General features: G+C 39.8%; 1 protein-coding gene across 13 annotated transcripts in view; it reads right to left on the bottom strand.

Moving 5' to 3' along the window:
- The window catches only part of IQSEC1 (IQ motif and Sec7 domain ArfGEF 1), a 718,662-nt gene that overhangs the window by 252,120 nt on the left and 451,274 nt on the right, over positions 1-15,268 (bottom strand). For 11 of the 13 annotated variants that reach the window (XM_075130532.1, XM_075130544.1, XM_048858459.2 and 8 more), the window contains one exon: positions 10,840-10,884. The exons of 1 other annotated variant lie outside the window; for it this stretch is intronic. In XM_075130532.1, the coding sequence (XP_074986633.1) occupies positions 10,840-10,884 (45 nt within the window). Of the gene's footprint in view, positions 1-139; positions 978-10,839; positions 10,885-15,268 lie in introns of those variants that run through there. One more of the 13 variants, XM_075130538.1, reaches the window with a different exon arrangement.

Genomic DNA, 15,268 nt, shown 5'->3' with positions numbered 1-15,268 from the left:
AGTTCCCATTAATTGCTGCACCACTCCCTTTTTCTCCTGCCTTTCAAGAGTTGAACAGAAGAGGCAAGTAAATGCACTGGTGGCACGATGTGCAGCCATCCAGTTCTGAAAAAGCATTTCAAAGTTAATGTTTTCTTACCTTTTATAGAAACCATGAAGAGGCTGGAGACATAAAAACTGCCAGTAATCCAAGCAGAAGGCCTTCAACTTCAGCATTTTCAAATAGTTCTACTGCAGCAACTGTAGCCTGCAGCTCGTTGGCTATTTTTTTAAACACACAGTACTTTTTAAATTTTGATTTGACTGACTCAAATCCAATTTCCCCCCGCCTTATTGCTGCAGCATAAGTGTTTCTAATTGCTACCCGTGTACGGAGCGACCCATCCACATGGCACAGCACCTGCACTGTTACACTACTTTAATACAAAGAGACAGTAGCACAAAGGCTAGAAATTCATTTACTGCGCTCTTTGAGCCTGATTTCAGTCTATCTTTCCAAATGTCTCCAAACACAATCAATGTAGCTGTTATTACACAGAAATCCAACTTCTCCTTTTTGCTATTTTAGGCCATTCTGAAAGCTCTTTGGACAAACAATTAGTATATATTCCAGTTAGGATTCTTGATGGCCCCCCTGGAAAGCATCCTTGAAGCTCACAGCCCTTAGGAAAATGCAAGCAATTATCCCAATCAATCTGAGAACAACTGCCCTATAATCACAGTAGTGTTAACATCCCATCCTATGGAAACTCCTCAGTTTTCTAGCAGCATACAACTGTTTTAGTCAGCTCCTCTGGTGTGAATCACATCTGTTCCATTGTCTGCCAGCACCTATGAAAAATGTGGGTTTCCTTATGACAGGGGAAAAAATGACAAGCAAAAGTGTGGACCCTCCCCACTCACAAAATAAATTATGCTTATCTTATTCCCAATACACTTAGCCAGTTAGGTCTGTGTGAAGAAAAACTAATCATCTGAACCACATGGTGCACAGTGGGGCAAGCTCCCAGCTATAAAAGCCAGCAAGATAAAGCCTCGCTGAGATAGGCTGATTCCAGTTGCTAGGGCAACAGAAACACATTGATAAAATCTAAAATGGAACCTTGATGACAGCTTTTCATTGGCTTGCAGGGAAATGTCTCTGTAACAAGCAATGCTCAGGCACTCATAGCAACCTCATCAGCTGAGAGTGAATTTGGGGCTGGACTAATGAGCTGAAATGCAAAATAACAGCTAGTTGTCATTTAGTTACAGTGGAAATCCAAACCCATTTTTATTCTGAAGGGAGCACAGAAGCAATTAACAGTGAGCTGCTTTAAGAAAATAAATGTCAAAATTAGTGGCATTTTCTATTAAAATCCCTTGGCTAGAACAGGCATGACAAAAGCAGCTTTCCTTTTCTGCCTTTTTAGAACATCAAACCATTTGGACTCTTATCTTTTAAGAGACACTATGAGGCCCAATTCTGCCACCGTTTTTCACTTTGAGTAGTAGCTTACTCTGCAAGCAGTTCCACTGATTTCAATGGAAAAAGACATCATTCGGTGGAAGCAAGGATGGCACATTGTGCCATATATTTTTTGGGGAAGGAAGAGCCAAGTACAATATCTGTAGCAAATGATAGACATTACCAGCAAAAACAAATGCCTTGTTGGAAAGCCAGAGTGTAATCTTGTTTTTTGCATTCAAACTGCTGTGACTTTTACTCTTCTACTAGCTGTGATTTTGGCAGTGGAAATAGGTATATGCAGACTTCTCATTTTGTAGAGTTGTTTGAAAATACATCAATAAGGAGAATCTAGGATACATTTTTCAAAAGTAACTAAGTGACTTAGGAGCCTACATCACACTGAAGTCAAGAAGACTTAGGATCCTAAATGTCTAAGTCACTTTTGAAAAATATGACCTGTAGCAGTTTAATTTGTCATTGTTGTAAAATGGTTTGATGCTCTAAAATGAAGGTTCTTCTGCTTGTGGCATATCTAATTCCCCAAGTGCCTGGATAATAAACTATATTTAGGGATTCTGTGTTTTGGTTTCTGGTATTACTCAGTCACACTCTCTCTGTTTGCTTACGTTCGTGCCTTCCAGCTTCTAGAAAATTGCTTCATATAGATTTATTTGAAATGTGACTGCATGTATTTCAGTAAGCAATTGTTTTATTAACAATAAAACAAACACAAACATTAAAAATATGTCTTGATACATTTTTCAGAGTAACAGCCGTGTTAGTCTGTCTTCGCAAAAAGAAAAGGAGTACTTGTGGCACCTTAGAGACTAACCAATTTATTTGAGCATGAGCTTTCGTGAGCTACAGCTCACTTCATCGGATCTTGTGGCACCTTAGAGACTAACCAATTTATTTGAGCATGAGCTTTCGTGAGCTACAGCTCACTTCAAAGTGAGCTGTAGCTCACGAAAGCTCATGCTCAAATAAATTGGTTAGTCTCTAAGGTGCCACAAGTACTCCTTTTCTTTTTGCGATGTCTTGATACAGGTATCTATAAAACAGTTTCATGCTGTTGTTTGCATCCTATGTTTCCACACAAATAAATGCACAACCTAGAAATTGGCTGCAGAAAGCATGAAGAAATATGTTGTAATAACTGGGACCTAGAAGACCTACTCCAGTTGAGAGCCTAACTGTGGGAAGATGGATGGAAGTTTATAAAATGGTTCAATTACCTGTAATAACAAAGGGTGCTGGGAAAAGATTATGGAAGTCCAACTTAGACTGTTAGAGAGGTTTGTATAAATTAATAAAAGTGAAAAACAGAAAGACTGAATTAGTCTAAACAAAGGGCTTTACTGATATAACTCCAGGCCTGTGTTGAGACCATACCTGGCAAACAAAGAAAGTGTGGGTGGATGTTAACGGACTAAACTTTGTACGTCAGAAGTTAGGCCTGATTGGTGAACAAGTAGTGGTAGGATGGACTAGTCCATCCGTCACCCCCTTTCTGGGACTCTTAAAAAGAGACTTTTGGGGGTGAGGACATGTGAACCAACTGGGGAATTCTTGGAGGAGCAGGAGGGCTGTTAGGACTCCATCCTGCTTTGCCCCAGGGACTTTTCCCTCTCCCCTGGGGCTCCAAAGATTGCCACAATCAATCATCGGGAAGTCCAGACTTTGGCACACTAGTGGGAATAGCTGGTCATCACCACTGCATCAGCGGAGACTCCAGTCAGGGACACATGAGATCCTGCTTGTCTCCCCTTACCTTGTGTGTTCCTTTCTGTCCCACTATTTTTCCTCCTATCCCCCCTCATTCAGCTTGTCATAAAATCTGATCCTGTGGTCAACTGTACCAATGGCTCCAGCACAGGGAGAGGAAACAGTACAACCAGCTCTAGCCAGTTCTGTCCAGAATAAGAGACACCGGTAAAGGAGAGGGACCAGATGATATCTCAGACCCCTGACCAGGAGAAGAGCCAGAGTCCAGTGCACTGCTGTTGCAGCTGACCTGCCAACCCTCAGCCTACATCTGACCTGGCCCTGGAATCCTGAGAACGTCAGCACAAGTCATATTTCCTCCACTTTTACTATCCTGTCTCTTTCTCCCCCTCATGTCTGTCTGTTGTTCTGTTAAAAACAGGAAGAGTTACCATCCTTCACATCTCAGAACTGAGCAACAACACAAGCCCTTTCCTTCCCATCAAGAAGGGTTGCCCAAGTAAGCAGGGGAGACTAATGGATGTCCTTTCTTAAAAAGGGACTTTGATAGGTTTGGTTAAGATTGTTTTGCGTAATCATTCAATTTCAATTTTGAACTGCATTGTAACTCTTCTTCTTTTATGTAACTTAGTTAATAAATTTCTAAACTCTATGCATGGGTTGCTTAGTGGGTTTGCCAGGAAACTAACAAACCAAGGTCTCTATATACCAAACCCTAACCTTGTTTAAAACAGTTTAAGGCTGGACACACTTACAGAGTCATGTTAACACCTTTGACTCTTTGGGTCTTTTATTCCATCTAAATTAATAGAGCAAACCACAAACCTGTGTGTAACTTGCAGGAGTCAGTATGAACAGGATGCATGTCTCTTTTAAAGGAACCTTATCATTTTCTCCCCCCGCAGTGTTTATCTCTTATTAGTTGTTTCCCACTGACAGTGAGGTTGGTACTGTAGAAATGATCTCAGAGAAAGTACAGCTGGAGTTGTTTTACTGGTTACCTTTGAAAAGCAGACCCCTATAACAATCCTACATTATATGAAAGCCAAATCTTGTGGTCCTTACTCAAACGATGCTCCCACTGACTTTATTAATCTGGCTATTTTCAAGCAAGGAAATTACGCAGACATGTTAGAGGAAAATTAAACTTATATTATTTTTTTCCATTCCAGCTTTTGAATTTGAATTAACAAGAACAGCTCCCACATTACATGATAGTTTTACATGAGTACAGGCTGAATTTCAGCACCACTGGGTTTGATACCTAATGGTAATAAGCAAACTCTCCCCTCTGTTTCACTGGTGCTACTTCACTGACTACATCTGAGTTAGATCACTGCAAGGAGTGGGGGTGTTAAGGAGAGGGGAATTTGGCCTTCTGTTGCTAACAGAAACAGAAACTAGAAGAAATTATAATTTTTGTCCAGCTAAAGATAAAATAAATGAAGCAGGGAAAACTATTAAAATTTACTTTTAGTTTTTCCGAAAACTGTAATATTTAGTCTTTTGCTTGAAAAACTCATAAAACCCACCAAACTCACCCCACAATTTAAACAAAAGTTATTCACCTGGATCACAAGAAAAGAGGGTAATATCTGCCAGACTATTGAGCCAGTAGGACACCATCAAAACATTTGCTCCTGAAATGACACAGCTTTCAGAAAACACTTCTTTTTCCTGCTCACACTGTATGGCAATTTCTTTCTCTGCTAGTGATAACCTTTCCAGAAGAAATTACTGTGTTTCTCCCCTTAATTACATATTTTTAAATCCCCAACTTTCAGTGAGTAAAAGCTACTTGTCTATGAATTTTCTGACAGAAACTAATACTGATTATCCTGTACTGCATGCACGGAAAATGCTAATTAGGACTTTTGTAAAGGAAAACCACTATGTTCTCCACATGCTCTTCATCTTTTCCCCTGGAAAACAAGTAATGAAAAACATTAAGCTTCCTCTCACGCTCAGCCTAGATATAAAACTGGTTCTTTGAAAGAGGCATTTTACTGCTACTTTCTTTGTCTTAGAATTCATAGGCCTAATGAAAATTCGTGTAGCAATTTTTGGATGTGGTGCAGCTTCAGCATTGTAACCCTAAGAGAGCACTGTGCAGCATCTCCATATTCATTTATACTTTCAGTGTGTGGAGGCAGGTCTGGCAGCAGTGTGCTGAGTGCTTTAACCGGTCCTTCTAAAGTGGCCATTAAAAAAAGTTGAAAACAAAGTTAAAAAAAGTCATTAAAAAAAAGTTGAAAACATACAGTACAAAATCCTCCTTTAGCGATGGTTGTCTTGACAATCTATGGAGTAGTGAGGCTGCACTCAAACATACTACTAGTGAGAGAGATTGCGCTATAAAATAAATACAGCATGAACTTAGAGCTAGCTACACTTGGTTGCATGACAATAGGACAGCCTTGAAAATTGTCATGAAAATTAAGCAATCACTGAACCACACTTTACATGAAAAATGTATGTTACAAATTCGACTGTTTATTTAGGCATCTGAGCGTCTTAAAGCTTAATGATACTTTACTGGCCCAGTAGAATTACCCACTCACCTAGGCAAGTGGGCAAATTCAATTTTGCAAGCCTGCAATAGGAGATCTCTAATTTGCTTAAACCTTGCAGAATTCCAAGAAGCAATATCTACCCTGAATCGCCATTAGCTGTGATTAGCCATTAGAATGCCATTAGCCCTGGTTTAATGTTATGGGGCCAAAGTGTGGCTTGGGAGTAAGAAGGGGCCGTTATAGCATTCACTTTGTTTCACAACCTGTGTGCATCAGCCTTGGATGAGACTGTGGGTGGGGAAACATGGACGACATTCTATGTGGCAGTCTGGGTGTATGCTTTTGGGCTGCTGGCTGTGCAAGGTCCTATGTGGCTACAAAGGTCCTGTGATGATGACTTACAGGCCTAAAGCCACCACAGCTCGAGCCTCAGAGTACACACAGAATTTACATCTATTGTGTAAAGGAAATGAGTCAGTCTCAGTGTTAGAATTCATGTAGTCTCCTCACATAGGCTGTAGGAAGAATTTCCTAGGCTCCTTGAATAAAGTGTGTAAGGATGGATGTTTTTGTGGTTAAGGCACTGGAAGGGGATTCTAGAGGACAGGTTTCTATTCCTGGTTCTGCTAGACTTCTGGTGTGACTGGTGGAAAGTCACTGAAATCTCTCAGAGCCTCACTTCCCCACTGGCATAATGGAATGTAAAAGATAAAGAATATTTCCCTATCTCATGGGATGTTCAGAGGATAATGTCATTGACGTTTGTGAGGTGCCCAAACACTGCAGTGATGTGCACCATAGACAAACGTATAGATTAATGAAGAAACCTCAAATTTTCCTTTGTGTTCAGCATTTCAACAGTACATTGACTCTTGGAATGCTCTAATACCCCAAAACAGATTTCTTTTGTTTTAAACAATTCTGACGTAGGGTTATGTGATCCCACAGACACATAATTTAGGTTGACATTATCCTTCATCTTCATTTATTAGGGCTCTGAGGCATCAAATCATTCTGAGCTGAAACAGCAGGAAATCCATTCATTCATCATTTTGCTCCTGAATATCTTCTCTGTACCCCTATTCTTTAAACTACAAACCACTGGCAGATTGCTTATGATAAAAGGAAACCCTGAGGTCAGTCACAAAATCAAGGCTTGAATGCTTTAATTTTGGAAAGTTTGGCATTATTTCTGGGTAAGACCAGAATTCAGGGTCTGAACTGATCAACAAGTTCAGGGTCTAATGCTAAGACTCAGTTATTAGGAAACTATACCACATCAGATACTGGGTGGAAGACGGCAGGGCCCGCTTCAAAATGTCTGGGTGCATAGGTCAGTTGTTCTGATGCAATATATAGCAGAGGACAACTTATGCAAAATATAATACTTACTGCGAGACAGCATAACAACTTGCATGAAGGCCCCTTCATAACGAACGTGAGCAGAATTATAGTGGTAGTAGTGATATTTTAATTATTATGGACCCAAATCTAATCTCAGGTACTGTCATGTAAATCTAGACTAATGTAGTCAAAGGAGTTAATCCAATGTAGTCACAGGACGCCCTTTGGTATGGAATTTGTATAAGACTAAAACAAAAAACCTAATCAAATGAAGAGTCTGGATCTAGGATATTCTGGTGCAACTGAGCTCAGCCCCTGCCCCCTGGTGTTCTATACCAGATACATACAAAATGGAAATGGTACTAGATGTTCTCACAAATGCATGATGCCTGGCATGCAGAGCTAGTCACATCTTCTTGGAAGGCAGATCTGTTATGTTAGTGGTGGGACAAAAGACACCAGGAAGGTATAGCACATGGACATGCAGACAGCACAGCATCCCTGGAAGAATATTGTGTGTCTGTTGGGAAATTCAGTGAGTTAAAAGAAATCATGTACCAAGTGGTGCAAGTAGATTTTAACTCTTACCAGTATGGTACCGACCCCCTGCCCCTCCTTACAAAATATGTTCCGTGACTAGAGCCCTGCACAGATACAAATTTATACCCGTGAATGCGGATATCCCAGATAGAAATCGGTATCCACCGAACTGCAGGGCTCTCCCGGGAACTGCAGCGGTGAAAGGAGCAGCATGTGGGGCCGCCACTCGCAGGAGCCAGTGCCCCACGCTGGCAGCTCCTCTGTTGTGGCTGTATCACGCCTAGCCCTGCCCCCAGCCCTTCAACGCAGCTGCATCTCCTGTCTGGGGTCTGTACAGCCCCACTGGAGGACAGGGTTGGGGGCGGGGCTGGGGGCAGTACAGCTGTGCCAGAGAAGCTGCCAGCATGGGGTGCTGGCTTCTGGGAGCGGCAGCCCCACGTTCTGCTCCTTTCACCGCTGCGGTTCCCAGGAGAGCCCTGCGGTTCAGCGGATATCAATTTCTATCCGCAGATATATGCAGGTATAAATTTGTATCCACGCAGGTTTCTACAATTCATTCTTGAAAATGTGTCTGGTATGGTGTACCGGCACTAAATGTCTTAATGGTACAGCGCACCTGTCCATACCGGCTCACTTGCACCACTGCATGTACCTTATTTTATGGTCTACCAGTGGTAGATTTGTTTGAGCAAACTGATGAGATGTTGTCCACACCATGTTCAATAACAGAAATCTTTCTTTTGCTTCATCCCATTTTGTGACCAAAGAGCTTTAAGAATCAGCCTCATGGATTATTGTATTAGCACTCCTTAATCAGGCCCTGACCTTATTAATATACACTAGATTTTGCAAGTTATTTCTCCAGTATCATTTAGCCCTTATATAAAATAGCTACCTTAGAGAAACTCCTATTAGATGTGAAACTAACATATCTTTTCCTGATTGCTTTGTTCACTTGGAGCTCTGGAACTGCATTTACTAGTAGTTCAAAAGCAGCAATTAAAAAAAAACACATTGTCATCTTGAAAAAATTATGTACCCTTGCCTTAGCTTTGAAAAAAAAAACATACAAGAAAACAGTGCACTATCTCCATTTGTTTCCCCTCACTTACACCATGAAATGGAGGGGTACATTTACTGGAAAGATGTGGATATATCCATCATTCACCATGCCCTATGTGCTGCCAAATTTTGTTTTGGAGGCAGAGGAGAGGGGAGGATTGCAAAACCTTAGTGACCTTGGTTTGGTTTTGTGAGATCAAAACCTGGCCTTGGTCTTAATTTGTAAGGTTTTGTATAACTCTCCATCTGCATACATGTTCTTTGCAAAGCATACCTGGAATCACTGACAGTTTTGAGACAATAAGACAAATATTCTCATGAAAATCTGTTTACAATAGTTCAGTGAGTGGCTTTATACAGAGTTTGGGTAAAGGGAGACGAGCAGAAAAGGGAAAAGCCCTAAGATCTCCAATCATAACTGTTGCCTTTTTATAGTACCTGGTGATAAAGATACTATAATAGTGCCAGTTGTTATAAGACTATTGACTGGAAATACAAGGACGTAAATCAGGGAATGCACACCAGACAGCATCTCTCTGTTAGCAGGTTCAACAAAATAACACTGGGAATTGAAAGTGTAAGTCAAGAAAAACAATGCAAAAAGAATAATATGTTAGCAGTGCTTATTATTTGATTCACGTAATATGAACTTACTATCTTTCATACTCCCACTGGGTAAAGATAATGGACATACTGAATATTAATCATGAGGTCTAGTTTTAAAAAAGGATTTGGGGAAACAGTTTTATAAAACAATTATATAAAAATGTCAATTTATTTGTCTCCCCTGTGCATTTCTAAATGGACCCCAAACTAAAGGACAGATATTTTATTAAGAGTGTTATTGACACTGTTCATAAAGAATTCCTCATTCCTTTTTCAGCTGTTAGATTTTTTTCTCCCTTTCTTCCTTCATTTACTACTCCCTAAATTTTCCTTGTTGTCATCTGCCCAGGGGAAGTAATCCCAAAAGACACAAATTATTGCATTAAACCTGCCCCTTGCACAAAGATTTACTTAATCCAGAACAATGCCTGCTGCAATGATTGTTTCTGGTAACTCGCTCCCAGTGAATGCCACATCACACACCAGCCACATGATGCCCTGAGATAAAATGAGGTTGCAGAGCAATAGGGAAAAGGCAAAACCAGAAACTGTATCTGAGTGATGATACAGACTGAGAAACTGTGTGCAAGCCAATCCATGATTATTTGAATGGCACTGGAGTTAGGGCTGAGTATCACCCAGTGCTCTTATGCCAGCAATGAGGAGAGTGAGGGGACAGTGATGTTTTAGAAAGATTTTACTGTATTTTTTAGGAACCCTGACTCATTCGATCACTTTACTTACAATAATTCACATGCTTTGAAAACAACAGGAGCTTAAATAGCCATGGGGCCCTTTAGTTTGAGTTATTTCAAACAGAATGGACAGCTTTCAATTACTTTCTGGTTCAAATCAGGTTAGGCACAGCAAAACACACGTCCTCTCGCAGACCAACCCAAAAGGCAGGCTTTCTTGAAAACAATCACCAGCTTTTTCTTTTAAGAGAAAGTGATTCTGCCCCAGATTAACCAAATGAAGCGTGCTTCTTTTTTTGATGCATCCTTTAGCGTGTAACTGTATGACCAGGGAGCACCAGTGCCCCTTTAATATCGAACATTAATGGTGCCAACATTGTTTCCAGATTAAATACAGTGATCAAAGTAAAATGGAAGGTACTGCAAAGATTTATATGAAAGCACCTTCTGATGTGGTCTTCGTGGAATGCTGAGCAAGGGGGAAACCACAGGAATCCAGATGCAACCATCAGCACCACTCATTAAAAAGTGGTATATAACCAGCACAAAAGGCCAAACCTCCCTTCAACATAGGATGGGGTTTTACAGGCATTAGTGTGTTTTTTTTCATATGTGCACACAGAGACACATGTGCATGCATGCATGGACACAAACAATGTGTGTAAGAATGCACAATGTTTAATGTTGGAAGCTTTCAAGTACCTCATGTTTGTAGGGAGGGGGAAACTATCCTTTATGTTCTCTGATACTACATGTGAGGTTTGGTAAATAATCAAATCATTCCTTTCCCAACTTTGTATTAGAAATTAAGATTGTATGCTGTGCGCTTAGTGTTTTGAAATAGAACAGATGCTGAGCTTGCTATTTGTGTTCTATATTTAACCTATATATTAATTAACAGTACCTTAGTGGATCAGTTGAGATGCTGCTTCTTGTTTCCAACGAGCTCCTGAGATAGTAACAAAAGAATAAAGGTACAAAATATTAAAACAATGATTTGACAAAGTATTAAAAACATAAAAGTCATCAAAAGTTTAAAAGTATTAGGTTTTTCTTGCCAGGATTATTACTAGTTTTTAATTCACATTTTTATAATGTCAATAACCACGAGCTTTTAAAAAAAATAATTATGAATCTATTTAGAAAAAATAATTGACAGTGATTCTCATGTTTACAATGGTATATGCTGAAGAAATGTTTTAAACATAGTTAGAGAGACAAGGTGGGTGAGGTAATATCTTTATTGGAAGAGTTCTGTGTGAGCTCAAAAGCTTGTCTCTCTCACCAACAGAAGTGGGTCTAATAAAAGATATTACCTCACCCACCTTGTCTTTCTAATATCCTGGGACCAACACAGTTACAACAACACTGCATTAAACATAGTTAGGCACTTTTGTTTTCCTAGGCATATTTGTGGTCAGGTCTCAATGTTTTAAAAACATTGCAAGAGGGCATATGAAATATACAGCAAAAACACTTGAAATTCATAAAATGTACATTTACACAAACTTAAATCTTCTGGCTAACGCTGGATGAAAAAATACCTTTTTGTGGACTTTTCTTCCTGTTTTTGTCAAAATCACTCATGAAAATGTATAGCTTTTTAGGCTAAAAACTGACATGGAAACCGAAACAAATTTTTTGGTGTTTGGAAATCAAAGTGGTTTCAAAAACTGATTTTTTTAAATACCAAATTTAAAAAAAGAACAGAAATAAAATATTTTAACCAAAAACATTTTGGTCTCCAGGTTTTCCTAAGTAAATGAATAAATAGATGAACACATGGAATATATTATCAAAATATATTTTTGTGAATATACTCATTTGCAATGAAAAGCCAGTTTTCTCTGAAAATACTTTTTGATGAAGACATTCCAACCAGCTCTATTTTGGTCTTTTTTCCATCTGTGTTAGAGGTAAAAGAAGAGGAAGCTTTCACACAGCTCCTACTATTGTTTTATGTACTACAGCTGTCAGTATATTTTATTTTACTGAGCATTTCAGAACACTGCCCTCTGTTGTTCAGCCTAGCACTGGAATTGCCAGCAATGAAAATCAGAGCTCATCTAGGCCTCTTTGATATCAGCCGAGCAACTTTGGAATAGAAGGCACTGATATATGTACATATGTATAGGCTGGAACTGGGCAAAACCCCTGTCAACTTTAAAAATTACACAAATGAACTGCAGACAATCAAAATGTATGCTCCTCTCAGAACTCCTGACTTCTTCCCATAGAAAATAATCCAAATTCACCAGTCAAATCACATACTTGGATGTGGAACTTATTCCTGACCTTAACTTCCTTCCACCAACTTGAAAACTTAATGCTGACATTAAGTCTCCCCACATGAGTAAGTCCCATTATCATTAATTGTCACCGTTCTATAGCTGCTCCATGGGGAAGCCCCATTGACTTCAAAGAGAGCTCTGAGCAGAAAGGAACTACAGAATGGATCACAATGCGAGTTAATTGATCATATTAATGGAAGAGCAGAGCTGGGTCTGTGTGGTTTACATGTGCACACTGATGGGAGAGTAGTTCTGTTCATCCCCAATATACCCAACCATGCAAAAATAGAACAGCTGCATACAATAAGGAGACAGGCTAAATTCTTCTATGAGAGCCTCATTAAACTTGACTCTTATACTCTGCTTTCCTGAGTGGATTGCCTGGACAGATGAGAGAGGAGAATTTTGCCCAGAAGGCATCCCTGATTATGTATTTGCTGGCTTTTCTCACATTTGGTCAAATTTTTACCATTATTTATTGTTGGAATGATCACTCTTTAAAACACTTGTCAATTGCGTTAGATAACTACATAGCTTTACCTCAGTCTTTGCAATATTCTAGGTCTTCCCTACAAGATAGATACAGGAAAGTTTAAGCTTAGTCTGCTGCAAGTATGGAGGTAACCATAGCCATTTATCGAAGTTAAATGAGTATGTTTTTAAGAGTGACATTTTACATTAACTATTTACCTGGGCTATAGACATGCATAGCACTTACATTTAATCCATTCTAATACACAATTTGATGTTGGCAGAAAAAACAGAAAGGAAGTCAAATTTTTACAGACTTATTTATCCCAAATATCATAATGACTCCTCCTTCATGAGCAAATATATATTTGAAAATGTTTATTTTATTCTTACCTGCTTATATGCAAATAATTGACACACAGCCAAACTGCTCCAAATAAAATTTTGATGGCCAAGCAATGAGCCTGTGGTCTATGAAGGCTTATGAAAGCAAAGCTGAAATTGAGTTAACTAGATTGTATGGCTGTAAATTGATTGTCCTTTCTCAGTTTTGGTGCTGAGATTAATATCTTTACAGAAATAACTTGGGCTTTATTAGGGAATGATAGCAGGAAGTATATAAGCACTGTGTATGCAAAATTGAGCTCTTCAAGAATAGAAGAAAAACCATATTGTCCAAATAGCCTTTAACTACATAACATACATACAAAGCTTTAAAATGCCTTTTAAGTGCTTTTTCCGCCCTGTAATTTGTTTGCTTTCAGCACAGTTCAAGATTTGTGAATAGTAATGAATTTTGAGGGGGTGGTTTACATATGTCTGCCTTGTGGCTCTTTATTAGTTTGACAATTGAAAAGGGCAAACTTAATTTACTAGTAATTTAGTTTATTGCTTAACACAGTCTTCATGTGGAAGTGTCAGCCTGCTCTGTGACCATGACTTTGTCTTACTTTCAGCTGAATATTTTAAAATCTGTATTAACTGGTTTTGGCCCTTGTTACTATAAATAAATATTTAACAGACTCTCAGCGTCTTTGTGCAGGGACAATATGTTGTGCATAGTGAAGAGATGGTAATGAGACACTAAGCCACACTGATTAGCCTGCGGCCCCAGTAGAACCTTGATTGTGCAGAATGACATTGAACGTGTTGTGACCTTAGGGACTCGGAACCCAGTCACAAGTAGCGGGAGTACAGATTCACTAAAAATAGCACGTTTTCTTTCTAAATTCAGACACAGAGAAAGGTAGACTCTCCAAATAATTAGAAACATAGACTCAGGAGAAAGGTTTTAATGTGGGGTGAATTGTTTCCATTCCCCTACTCCACTTTTCTATTGAAGATTTCTATGGCATTGTGTTTTCAAAGATTCAAGAACTGTTTCTGGGGCTGTGAAGCAATTTGGTTGAAAGGCTTGGTCTACACTTGTGAAATGTTCTAGAAATTTCGCACTGCTGCTAACACCAGTTCATTTCCACAGTGGTAACAATGTTGGAAGTGCTTGTGGAGACTGTTAACTGGAGTTTTAACCACCATGTCATCTAACTCTGCTCAGAGTATATCTAATCAATGTGGTGCTTATGACAGCAACAGTGGCTGGCAACCTGTCTGTGCTACAGCTGCCAATGTTGCTAACACAAATAGAGCTGAACTAGTGTTAGTAGTGGTGGGAAATATTTAGAAAACTCCCCTAGTTTAGACAAGGTTTGGTGGGGCTGGATAAGCAACTAGAGGCCCATACGTATTGTTGATAATAAAGGGTCAGAGCTGACATAGGTAAACCAGGCTGTAACTCCACAAATTCTGTCAACAGCAAACAGGGGAACTTCTCGATAGGGCTCTGAGTGAGAGAGGCTGGAACATCTGACCGCTGTTAAGTCCCAAACATGTGAAGTAACTTCTTTGAAGAAATAACATTACTGAGATAAAGAATGGATACAGAATCAAAGTAACCCCTTGTGGTGGAAGCTGTGCTACATTCCTTTTTCTAGATGAAGGCCTGTAGGACCAAATCTGTATATAAGTGAAGGACAAGATGGACTTGAACAGCAGTTGTAGGCATTTGAATAAACAGAGGAAACCAAAAGGAAGATAGCACAAAGAGAAGGAAACACCAGACAGAGTCCTCAGTTGGGATACTGAAGAGCAAAAAGAAAATTTTACATTGTGGCAACTATGAGGAACAATAGGAAGAGAGAGCAAGTCTCAGGGGAGTCTTTCAACCATTCCACTGGTTATTCTGCCCTTGAGGAGCAGCAGAAACAGAAGGATAATAGGGCAAAAGACATTAGCCATCCAGTGGGCCAGAAGCAAGCACTGAAGAGGAAGCAGCAAAAAGAATTGGCCCAATACATATGTAGCCCAGATAACGAAAACACAATCATGTACTGTCCCTAGCGTTGCCAACTTTCTATTTGCAGAAAACCGAACACTCTTGCCCCGCCCCCGGCCCTGAGTCCACGTCCCTGCCCCGCCCCTTCTCAGAGGTCCCACGCCCTCCCTCCGTCGCTCACTCTCCCCCCACCCTCGATCATTCGCTCATTTTCAACAGGCTGGGGCAGGGGGTTGGGG

The sequence above is a fragment of the Caretta caretta genome, chromosome 7 (genome assembly GCF_965140235.1).
Source record: "Caretta caretta isolate rCarCar2 chromosome 7, rCarCar1.hap1, whole genome shotgun sequence".
Classification (NCBI taxonomy): domain Eukaryota; kingdom Metazoa; phylum Chordata; order Testudines; family Cheloniidae; genus Caretta; species Caretta caretta.
This window is presented reverse-complemented; position numbering and strand designations above follow the sequence as displayed.